General features: G+C 40.5%; 1 protein-coding gene across 1 annotated transcript; it reads right to left on the bottom strand.

The window, feature by feature from the left end:
• Window positions 1-709: 709 nt before the first annotated feature.
• Window positions 710-7,743, bottom strand: LOC119738837 (centrosomal protein of 290 kDa-like). Its single transcript, XM_038213803.1, has 7 exons — window positions 7,510-7,743; window positions 6,520-6,659; window positions 5,323-5,433; window positions 4,715-4,805; window positions 2,986-3,127; window positions 1,971-2,065; window positions 710-1,064 (listed from the first exon to the last, which is right to left on the bottom strand). Exons 1-7 carry the CDS (start codon window positions 7,540-7,542, stop codon window positions 891-893), a joined length of 786 nt encoding a protein of 261 aa, XP_038069731.1. The 5' UTR covers window positions 7,543-7,743; the 3' UTR covers window positions 710-890.
• Window positions 7,744-12,050: the final 4,307 nt, after the last annotated feature.

The raw sequence follows: 12,050 nt of genomic DNA on the forward strand, positions 1-12,050 counted from the left end.
TCTCACCCAATATTTAATGACAATGTTAGCAATACATTTCCTCCAATTCATCAGTACTAAAATAATCCATTTCCATTTAGGGTCACATACTCACAGTTGAGTTTTTAACATAATTTTTGTTTTTAATATTGTGAAATGAGATTGGGTCTTTAGCATCATGGGTGTAGTTTGGAGCATCGGCAAATAGAGATTATTGGACATATGTGATGCAATATTGTTTGTTTTATTCTTAAGCAAAATGGGAGGTAACCTTTTTGCAGTTAATTTGTATGAATGGCACACAACTCCACCGTCTAATATACAAGTATTTATTTCAAAGTCCTTTATTAAATAAAACTCCTATTTTATAAACATTAAAAAAAAATTGAGCAGACTGTGTGAGCATGTTTCTGTTATTTCAAGAAAACTTAGGGATGTTGTAAAATATGTGGTCAAAAATGGTATAAAACTGACAACTGGCACGATTGGTTAAATAAATTGAATCTACAGTGTATGGCAAACCCCAAAGTTAGGAACTATATACAATTATGGAATGGACTTTTTGAAAGGGTCTTAAGTGTGGAGTGCTGTGGCCTCGTTAAGGGCATTGGATTCATGGACTGTAGGTTGTGGGTTCGAGTCCAGCCTGGGGTTATGGTGCTTGTGCACTTGGGCAAGGCAGTTTGTCACTCATTGCTTCTCCCTACCCAGGAGTAAATGGGACAGTTTATGGGTACCTGTGAGGGCAGGGCCCAATGAGCAGGGGTAATAATGATGTAGCGCCTTGATGAGCACTAGTCCTGGTGGATACGTTCGCTTTATAACTAAATACCCAGTATTATCATTCCAGATTTTTTTCACAAATATTTTTGGTATCCCCCTTAAGAGAAACCAATCTATAGTACAGACTGTCATCTGGGCGTGGCTCTTCTCCGTGATGATGTCACTCTGACGTCATCATTGGTCATTGGGTATGGAACGCCAAACTGTTTGCAGGTTCGTCGGAGTGCTTTCTCGTATTCCTTATTTAGCTTTGCCGACTGTTGTAGGGCGTACTTCAGATCCTCAATCTCATCAAAGAAGCCCTGCAAAAAATGGGGGGAAAAAGGAACATATATTGCAATATGCCAAGGAAATGTAGCTTTGTTTGTGTAACTGCAAAGTCATAATTATAATTAGCCACCAATACTGGACTGTAGTGCCCAGCTTCTATCCAGTTAGTTCGTGACTTTGTCGTACACGCACGCGCACCGCTGATTACTAGCGCCCATCGGATAAAAAGTCAGTTGCGTTAACTTTCGTTTCCAATGCTCCAATGCTACTTAATGTGCAGTGGGCGTGGATTAAACTAAAGTGACGTCACAATAACAAACCGGATAAAGCTCCATGTTCTGACTCGGGAACATTGAAATTGAAATTATGAGAATCGCAGGTGAAGCCAAAAGCCAGAGAAAATTATTTTCAAATCCTTGCTTCATCCTCGGCTTCAGTAGATTTAGGCACTTGACTTAGGGTACTCCGGCTCTATCCAGTTCGTTAGTGACTTTATCATACACGCGGGCGCACCACTGTTTACTAGCGCCCATTGGACAAACACTCAAGTTGCATTAACTTCCGGTTCCAATGGTACTAAACGTGCAGTGGGCCTGGTTTAAACTGAGTGGCATCACTAAATAACTAACGAACCGGATTGCTTTACATGGCATGCATGGGAACAGCAATCCTCTAAAGGTCCCAAAAAGGAAAGGGAACCAGTCTACCCTTCCTTGACTGAACTATTAACAAAAAAGACTTTGAAGTAAGTTTCCCTAGCTAAATGTTGGCCAATTTCTTTCATTTGACGTCTCATTCTAAAATCAACAACTGTTGTATTTTACTTACATGCAGAAAAATAGCAACTGAAAAATAAAATCCATATTTTGGGCAAAACTTGAAAATACCGTGGAGAGTTCATCTTTTAACTTGTTTTCTGATGCAATTGTTTAATTTACCTCATCCAGTCCTTGTAGCTCCCTCTTGAGTCTCTTTTTGTCCTTGGCCAACTGGTCTCTCTCTTTCTTCAAATGCCGAAACTCTGACTGTTGAACTGCAACAAGAAAAAGAATCAGGGAGTCAGGTTGGCGCAGCGGTTCTTTCCTCGCCTTCCACTGCTGTGACCCGGGTTCGATTCCTGCCCTGGTCCACATGTGGACTGGGTTTTCAGTCTCTACCGGATTCCGTGGGTTTTCCCCAGAATATTCATCAGGGGTTTTCCTCCCACCTCTGAAGCTGTAATTTCTTCTCATTGTCTTCTCTCTACAGGTTTCTACAGGCTTGCGAGCTATGGTGCCGAGGGCACTTTTGTGGAATCCTTTGTTTTATTTCCAGATAGAGTTATAATAATAATTACAAAATTAAAAAGTGGCAAAAAAGGATAAGAGGGTAAATATTTTTTACAATATACATGTATACAAAACAAGCTCGATCGGAAATATCTCGGAAGCTGCGGGCCAACGAATTCATGATCATGCATGAGTCATGTGATTGTGCCATGTAATTTCTGGAAGGTGCAGTGTTTTTAGTAAAAACATCAGTTTTTTGACCCCAGTGACCATATGATGACATTTGACCCCAGTTTGGTCATGTGACATGTTGGGGCTGGGCTACTGATTCTTTTGACAAAGTTTGGTTGAAATCGGTCAAAATATGGGAGGAGCAATAGACATTGTCAATGTTTCGTTACTAACTAACTAATATACTAGCTAACTTAAAACAGGCATGCAACTTTTCCTCGGATCAGCTGATTTCCTCTTTTGTACTCCCCATGTGTGCCATTGAAAATAGGAAAACACTGTACAAAGTCTTGGAAAGATGTGAATTTCCTCTTTTTTGTGACTTCGCAGTTGCATGCCTGTTTAAAGGAGAGACATGATTTATGATGTTATGAGCTGCTATCCCGCAACTAGAAATGACAAAGAATTCAAACTCTTATCATAGATCAATGATTCTCCAAAAGCACAAACACACCTGGGGTATTTGTGAATGGCGAGGCACTTCTAGAGCGGCTTCCAGCACGCCTCCTGCGACCACCTGGGGTCAATGACCTTTCCAGACGACTGAATTGCTCCCTGGAACGATGCAGCTGGTTCTCCAAATCTTGAATTCTCAGCTGGAAAATAAATGAGATGGAAAAGTCTGGTCAAAATAGTAACATGGCAATTTTAGCCATATAACCACTACATGCCCTACACATGAGTATCTGGGTCTAATAATAATTTAATAATTGGGGAGGCTAATCATCCTAATACTTGTAGCTGAGAAGTTGAATTGCGAAGGACGCGGCTATGTGGTCGATTCCAAAGGCATTTAAAGGCGCCTTTGGCAGCCAGCCACATCGACCAATATATGACCACGGAGCACAGCCTGAGATCGAAAGTGTTTGATTTTTGCGGAGGGAGGAAAACCAGAGGGCCCAGAGAAAAACCCTCGTGGCACAGGAGAGAACCAACGCACAACTCCACTCACTATGGCATTTATGGTCCGCGGCCGGGATTTGAACCAGGGCCACAGTGGTGAGAAGCGAGCGCTTTACACACAAGCCACCCATGCCACCCACGCCATGGAGCTGCTTAAGCAGAAAATTAGCAGTCTATGATATGTGAGCAGATTTGCTGATTACTTAGGCAAGACAACCGCCTCTTGACCTCTAGATTTTGCCAATCAGCGGGCACTTTCTATATCGGTTTTTCGGTCATTCACCCGTTGCGCGTCATAGACAAAGGATAAAAAAAAAAACCTGTGTCACGCGCTCTGTATCATGTTATGCGATAGTGCACCCGGCTGTTGTTGCATTACAAAACACTGCATTCGAATTGACCAATCAAACCATTTAGTCCTGATTTGGGAATGAAATGACATCACGATTTAGTAAAGTCGACTTCGATTAGCTGGCGCGTGGCTTGCATATATCTGCATGTCTAGACATATCAGACATTATCCAGGAGACTCTTGGCTCCTTGGATAACGGGTGGGATCCAGGGAGAAAACACACATTTCAGTTTTGTACCCGAAATGGCCGAAATCTGAAAAGTTTTCCATATCCGCGGTCATCAAAAGTACTGATTTTTGGCCCAAAAATCCAACTTCACGAAATTAAGTAAACTGTTCACACAAGGTGGGTAGAGGCCAGCAATGAATCCCCAAGAGATTTCAGCTCACCAAAATCAGGATCCAGGGAGAAAACAAAGATTTCAGTTTTTTACCCAAAAGGGGCGAAATCTGAAAAGTTTTCCATATCAGCGGTCATCAAAAATACTGATTTTTGGCCCAAAAATCCAACTTCACAAAACTTGGTCAAATGTTCACACAAGGTGGGTAGAGGCCAGAAATGAATCCACAAGAGCTTTCAGCTCACCAAAGTCAGGATCGAGGGAGAAAACAAACATTTAAGTTTTTTACCCAAACTGGCCGAAATCTGAAAAGTTTTCCATATCCGCGGTCATCATTTTGGAAAATGATGCAAGCGCTCTTGCAAAATAGAGCAGCTTTAGGGCCTAATTTCATAAGCAGATCCTTCAAATAAACAAAGTAACAAAACTTGTTCCTATACAGTGTCCAAATTCAAGAAGTTGGCCGCGGTCATCGTTATTTTTGTTTTAATGAATTAATTAACCCTAACTCCCTAGGGGGTGTGCAAAATCGTATTGAAATTGGAGGATTCAGGACTGTTAGGGCTATGCTTCTACATTTGGCTTACATTTAATGCTGCAATAGTTTCTGTGTGTGCAGTATTGGTCTTCAGCTCCTTCTCATAGCGTTTCATCAGCTTGTTGTGCATTGACAGTAATCTGAATACGAACGAAAAATATTAACTTTTGTAGGCATATAATATACAAATAATGAATGTTTGTGAGTGCAATGGTAAGAATAATTTGGAATGTTCCATCCCGCCTGTCAGTGAATGAAAGTATTCTTGCACAAATGTGAAACATTCATTATTTGTTTGATACAACACCTGAATAAATCCTTGTCATCTGATTGGTCAGACCCACCAATAGTGTGACCGTGCAATGGAACTTTCATTTACCGTGGAATAGAACTTCTATTTTTGTGGTGCGGCCACGCCGTGAATTGGGACGAATAATTCATGACACGACCCACCAATCAGATAACAGGATTTTATTCAGGCGTTGTATAAACTTGTTTAACAAGAATGGGTTGCCACTTGCCAGCCAAAATGTCATGTATTCTATAATGCTTGTACATGTACATGTATATGGTTCTTAGTTATATCTTTTTTGCTCGGAAGTGGATAGAATTTTTTTTGACGATTTGTGACAGTTATATCAGTAGGAATGTTCTCACCTGTCTGCTTTCTTTTGCTCATCAGTATTGTCTTGCTTGTTGGTTCTTGTGGTGGGCTGTAGATGCCTCAGGTAGGGTCTGTAGCCCGGTGGATCAGTCTGCACGGTAACACTGGTTGTATTCATGAGACAGGGGACAGAGTTGAAACACAGCAGTTAAATAAGTCAGCAATATTCATGATATTACACCCAAACTATTACAATGCCCACCAACTACATGTATAGTTGCAATAGTCCCAATTATGGGGGGACAGAGTTGTAATGACTCAAGTCAATGACTCAACTTGAGTCAATTACTCGACTCGAGTCCGACTCGAGTCACAATTTTTGGCAACTCGACTCGACTTGAGTCCCAACAGGTAATTGACTGGACTCCACTCGACTCACTGCGAGCAAATACAACTCGACTCGAGTCCCTCATCAGACAGAAGACTCAACTCGCCTCGAGTCGAAGGCTAAAAACACTCGAGTCCCAAAACTGTGCCAAAATATATTTGCAGTGACTTACGGTTCAAAGTCATTTATGTTCGCGTACAGTACTTCGCGTTACCGTCAAGTTGTGGCCGCTTATCGCATACAAATATACCCGCATCACAGATTCCCACCTCGTTGTTTTATATGTAGCACACAAACTACTACATGTATACTGGAACCAGACTTTAAACATATTTCCCAGTTCTTGGTTTCATCATCGGCTTCAGGCGATTTCTTAAGCCCTTGACGGAACTTGGGCTAAATTTATGACCTAATCAGAAACCGTAGTTTTGTACAATGTATGTTGCAATTTGGTTTATGATGTTCTCTGCATAAAAATTATTCCAAACCCGAAGCCATGGTAAAAAAAAATCCAGCAGAAGTTGTCTATTGGGTACCACGCACTCACGCAGCACGTTAAGTCTTTGGATCTTCATAATAAACTAGTGCCTTTTGCGAACTCCTTCTTCCGTTCTGTAATTTATTACATGGTGTTCAAATATCAGTGACTCGAAATGACTCGAATATAGCTGAACTATCATGACTCGACTCGACTCAACTCAACCACACACTGTGACTCGACTCAACCTTCTTGACCTAATGACTCACTTCCCTGAAATGACTCGACTGGAGTCACAAAATGAAGTGACTCATTACAACTCGGGTGGAGGGGGGGGGGGGGATCAACAAAAACTGTCATTTAATTAATTACATTTACCCGTACCTTCTAGTTTGGATGTGATCTCGCAGCAGTTTTTCTCGGCTCAGACTCTCATTAATGTCTCTCAACTTCAGCTCTAGTTCACCGTTCCGTTTTTTCAGTTTCTTCAGTTTTCTTGTGATCTTTTCGTTTTCAGCAGACAACTTCAATTGGACAAGATAAAAAAAAAGAAGTGACAAATAGGCCTACGTGTCATGTACATGTACCACTACCACTGTATGAAGGTTTCAACTCTAAACTATTGCAATTGTAATTGTGAAAACATTTGCACGTAAACCTTATATCAAGATAGAAAAGTAGTCCCCCTCCTTTTTTAGATGTCTTTTTTTCTGGGTAATTTCACTAATGTGTGCAAACGAACCTGGAAATTACATGAAATATAGACGTCTGAAGGGGGGACTACTTTTAAAGAGGTTGAGAACTTAGTGTGCTTCTAACCATGCTAACAAAGTCTAAATGTGAAAATGAACACTTGACAAAGTTGGCCTTTTATTTACGGAGGTAGTCCAGTGAATTGGCCACATTTATGGGGCTAATGCCTAGTCTATGGCCACAGAATGGGGCTAATTATAAGGCTCATTATGACTGGCATGTCATGAGCTTACGGGGGGTTACGTACCGCAGAGCCCCACATACATGATATAGTTTCTCATCAGAGCTACATGTAGACCCGTGAACGTGGCTTGTAAACTACAACGCCACGTTCACGGGTCTATTTAAAGCTACATGTAGCTAGAGCTGGGTTTTCCAAGTTATAAAAAGAACTACATCATACATGTCACTGACATGTACTATATGTAGAATCATGATCCATGCGATATGTATCATGCATGGAGCTAGCCCCATAAATGTGGCCTATACACTTGACTAGTCCAGTAAATTGGCCACATTTTATGGGGCTAGCATTAGCAATAACATGGAGCTATTATTAAACTAAGACACCACACACATGACACACCACAAGTGAGTGTGAGAGCACTCAGCACATATTACCAAAAAGCAGTGATGCACGGGTGGAATATCCATACTGTGTAATGCTCATTAGGCTTATATACGGATCATTTGTTTATCAGTCTAGTCTGGATCTATATCTACTAATGGTAAAAACTATAAGTAGGCTACATGTACTATTAGTTAGATTTAGAAAAACTAGCCTCTAAAGATAGGGCCCAAGTTTGCAAAATTGAAAAGTTCCGCTTGATTCATCAATAGACTGGTCCCCCCATCATATTGCACTATATAATCACGTAAAAGAAGGACAGGAGCCGTACCTTGAATTTTTCACTTTGGACTATAGATGGCGCACTTCTGCAATAACAGCCATCGGTTATGTTCATAGACATAAAGAACTTGTCTATGGTTATGTTGTCCCATTCGATTTTCAGGCCAACGAGCCGATTTGTACTAATACATATAAACGTCCAGTGGCAAAGGATGAAGACGTCAAAAGTCACGTGTTGTCGTCAGTCCCTCTCCCACCCCCTGCGCTCTGAGGAAAAAAATAAGGTCGTTGGTGACAACCTGGGGCTCGAACCTCCAACCGCAAGATAGATGATCTGAGAACGACACTATGGGCTACCGGCGGCTCGCACTTACCATGTGGGAAATATATAATATATATGAACCTGCAGTTGCAAAGGGTGGTGACGTCAAAAGTCACGTGTCGTCGTCAGTCCCCCCAACCCACCCCCTCCCTCTGAGTAAACAAAAAGTGTCGTTGGTGTCAAGCTGGGGCTCGAACCGCCAACCCCAAGATTGATAATCTGAGATCGGCACTCTACCGACTGGGCGGCGGCTCGCACTTACCAAGCCGAGAATTTATATCATTCTCAATAACCTCCACATCACTCCAATTTGTTTACAACATTGGGTTTGTCACCGACAGGCTTTGCAGTGTTACCCGTTTATTACTGTTATTATTTTAAAGATAATTCAACATTTCTATTACATATCTTTGTAAAGCAAACTATTAATTAATTTAATGACCTTTATTTCTAAGCAGGGTTATGCAACTTCCAAGTCATTTCTCTCAACCCTTCATTTTAATAATATCTTCATTCCTATATTTAACTTGTTTCTTGGTCATGCTTACATAGCAGTTAATTATTGACCTTCATTTCCATAAGTTATCTTTGTATATCTCACCATTATTGTTTGTTTATTTATCAGTATTATTTATAATCAAAATACATTCTACCAAGATGTTTTAATATGAAGTTGACTCCTATGATTTATTTACTTGTGCATATCCTCCGAACAAAATCTGCACATTCACGGAGTGAAAAACCAGAGATAAAAAACTCATGGAGAAAATACTCTGGAAAACCCCACGAATAGTACTGATTTTGTTAGACCTATTAAGCTCTCCATTCCCAGCATCACATTTGTTTTAAAGTAACAATTAAAATAGTGTGTGAACTCGTTGCCTGTCGGCGCGCAGATGAAGCCAACCCTTTTATCCCTCTCTATTTATACCACCTACTAACTCCTTTTCACCTCCGCGTAGCGGAGTGATATTCCAATTGAGAACTTAATTTCGTTCTATTTCACCCGGTTCAGCCGAACGAAATATCATTTCTCAATAACCTCCACATCACTCCAATTTGTTTACAACATTGGGTTTGTCACCGACAGGCTTTGCAGCGGTAAAGAACGGGGCTGCTGTATTTTGTTTACATAACTTCTACGTATACATTGTTCTGTCAATTATCTTACGTTCTTGGAATTTTTTATTATTATTATTATTTTAATTTTTTTTTTTTTTTTATAGACCTAATGATTTCGACACTTTTATCTTTTCTGATATAGCTTCTTGGATGTAGGAATCTTTGGCAGTATCTGATACCCAACGACCGTGCTTTTTAAGTAGCCTATCCTGAATGCCTCTGTTAGCTGCTAATGTTGCTCCCCCGGAGCGTAAGCTATGCAGACCATACCTACTAGTATCAGGAACTACTTCTTTTAGCATTTCTAGAAACACTTCTCTAGCTCTGGTATACGAGATAGGTGAATTATGCTCTCTAAGTTTAAGACCGTCTTTACACTGAGTAAAACAACGAAATATATATTCATCTGAGTTTTCTCTCAAGTTACAAAGACAAATAATGTTCAAGAATAGCTACTGGGCAGGTATTTTCTCCAGATCGACTGATGAGAACCCATGAACCATCCCTATATTTGTCGGTTTTGCTTTTTTCGACAAAGATGTTGACATGTGTATTAGTAAATGCAAGGTCTGAACGTTTTATATGTGATAGTTCATTGAATCTGAAAAAGCCTGCGAATCCAATCACAATCATGGCGATGGTCCTCAATGAATACAGCTGTATTGTCCTCAGGGGATATTTGCGACATAGTTGTTGTATTATCTCAAGCGATAAAGGTTCTTTCCTGAGATTGGCCTTGGATAATGTTCTCTTGGCAGCCTCATGTACCGATCTTGGCAGCATGTGTTCTGTTGGAGACGGTACAGAGGCTAGCCTATGTGCCCATGCGATGCTATAGAATGCGGAGGTGACCGGTGCTGGTGTCTTGGATGTTTGCATGATGCTCAGAAGATACAAGGCTACGTCCAACGGAGTTGCAGGGAGAACTTGAACTGGTTGTGACCTTGCTTGTGCCCATTTCTTCCACCTCTGGAACCCGTTGGAGTACTGCGATACTGTTGAACTTGCCCTGTCTTGCATCACCGCCTGTGGTAGTTTGGCATATAGCTCCTTCATAACCGGATCGGTTATGTACGTTGCTTTCAGCCACGGCACCTGGGAAAAAATATGTAAACCGGCCAGTAATGTGTTCATCAAAAATGTGTTCCTAACCAAACCACATATTGCTTCCTCTCTAATTCCATCACTATCCCGTCCTCGTATTATCTGGGCTCGGCAGCCTGCTTTAATATGTAACATTATGTAATTTGTTTTGCCTCGTATTATCAAAGCTCGGCAGCCTTTTTAATTATAACTCAATTTTTCCTCGTATTATTACGGCTCGGCAGCCTACTTCCAATATATAACAATATATAACTCAATTTCTTCCTCGTATTATCACGACTCGGCAGCCTGTTTTAATATAATAACTCAATTTCTAACTCGTATTATCATGGCTCATTTTTTTTTTTTTTTTAACCATTTCAGTATAGATCTTATCATGCTGTCATCATTTTAGTCATGTTCCCTATGTCCATTAACATACTGAATGTTTTTGTGCAAGGAAACCAACCTTACTTTTTTTTTTTTTTTTTTTTTTTTTTTTTTTTTTATCTTTGGTTACATTGGTTTGAATGGGAACTTCACGATGGCCGTAACATGATAATGGTCTATTATTTCATATTTCCTCCTTACCAATCACTATCTGCTGACACTTATATACAAACTCAATTTATAATCCTCAGGTGTAACTTCACCTTATTTTGTCAAATAAAGGAAAGTCTCAGTGCAAGCATTTGGAACCGAGGTGATTCTTCCTTGAATAATGTGTGATTGCTTTTACCCACAACGAATGATCTGGATGAGGCTGAGAATTGTCTCAATGCGATTACTTGAGGAACATATTGACCTGAAGCTGAATCTGTGATCAGTGGCCAAAATGGCGAAGATGGCCAATGTGGTACTACTAGGGTACCTATAGCTTTGTTTGCTTTTAGATGTAGGATCACCTTTGCTATCAAGCTTATTGGAGGAACTAGCCAATTATTTTCCTTGGTCCAAGATTCTGTAAACGCATCAACCGCTTCGGCACCAGGGTTCCAAAACCTAGAATTGTATCTGGTTATTTTCCTGTTGTAATAATTTGCAAACCTGTCAACTGTGTGAGGTCCCCATAATGCATCGAACTTACGAAATAACGAATCATTAAGTGACCAGTCGTCATAGTCTACCAAGCGGCTTAAGCTATCAGCTTTATCATTAAGTGATCTTGGAATCCAATCTACTTTCAGATTGATACATCTTTCTACACATGTGGAATATATGGAATATGCTAATTGGTGTAATTCTTGTTTTCCACTACCTATTTCTATGATACTGACTACATTTTGACTGTCTGTGAACCATTTGACACTTGTGCCAGAGAGCAATGGGAGGAAGCTTTTCAGTACGATTTCAACTGCTTTCAATTCTCGCCATGTGGAACTTCGTGATTTTTCGCACTCATCCCAATTACCGTGTGCAACTGCACCGTTAACCTGTACTACGTATCCCCCTGCTCCTACACCACTTGCATCGGAATAAACCACTTTCTGGTATGTGAAATCAGGTTTCATAGGCACTGGTTTTAGCCCATTGATATTCTTAATCCAAAATTCTAGTTCTCTCTTTGCCTCTGTTGTAAGATGTATTGTATGATGCCAGGAGGGAGCTGACTGAACATTGGATAGCATAACTCTCGTCATTAGTCTTGTCACATTACCCATTGATGGGGTCATCGCTATAATTTGACCAACTATGCTTGCCAAGGATCTAACATGTACATTCCTATTATTCATAGCTTTGTTTGCATCATCTTTTATACGCAGTAATTTGGACTGCACCGGGGAG

This window comes from Patiria miniata, unplaced genomic scaffold, assembly GCF_015706575.1.
Source record: "Patiria miniata isolate m_02_andy unplaced genomic scaffold, ASM1570657v1 HiC_scaffold_3, whole genome shotgun sequence".
Lineage (NCBI taxonomy): Eukaryota > Metazoa > Echinodermata > Asteroidea > Valvatida > Asterinidae > Patiria > Patiria miniata.

What these genes read in the sequence shown, in the direction of transcription:
- LOC119738837 (XM_038213803.1), bottom strand. Translation starts at nt 7,542, where the DNA reads ATGGATATTCCACCCGTGCATCACTGCTTTTTG. An exon ending in AAACTATTGCAGCATTAAAT is followed by an intron (nt 3,128 to 4,714) that starts GTAAGCCAAATG and finishes TTTATTTTCCAG; the next exon opens with CTGAGAATTCAAGATTTGGA. An exon ending in AGCTACAAGGACTGGATGAG is followed by an intron (nt 1,065 to 1,970) that starts GTAAATTAAACA and finishes CATTTTTTGCAG; the next exon opens with GGCTTCTTTGATGAGATTGA.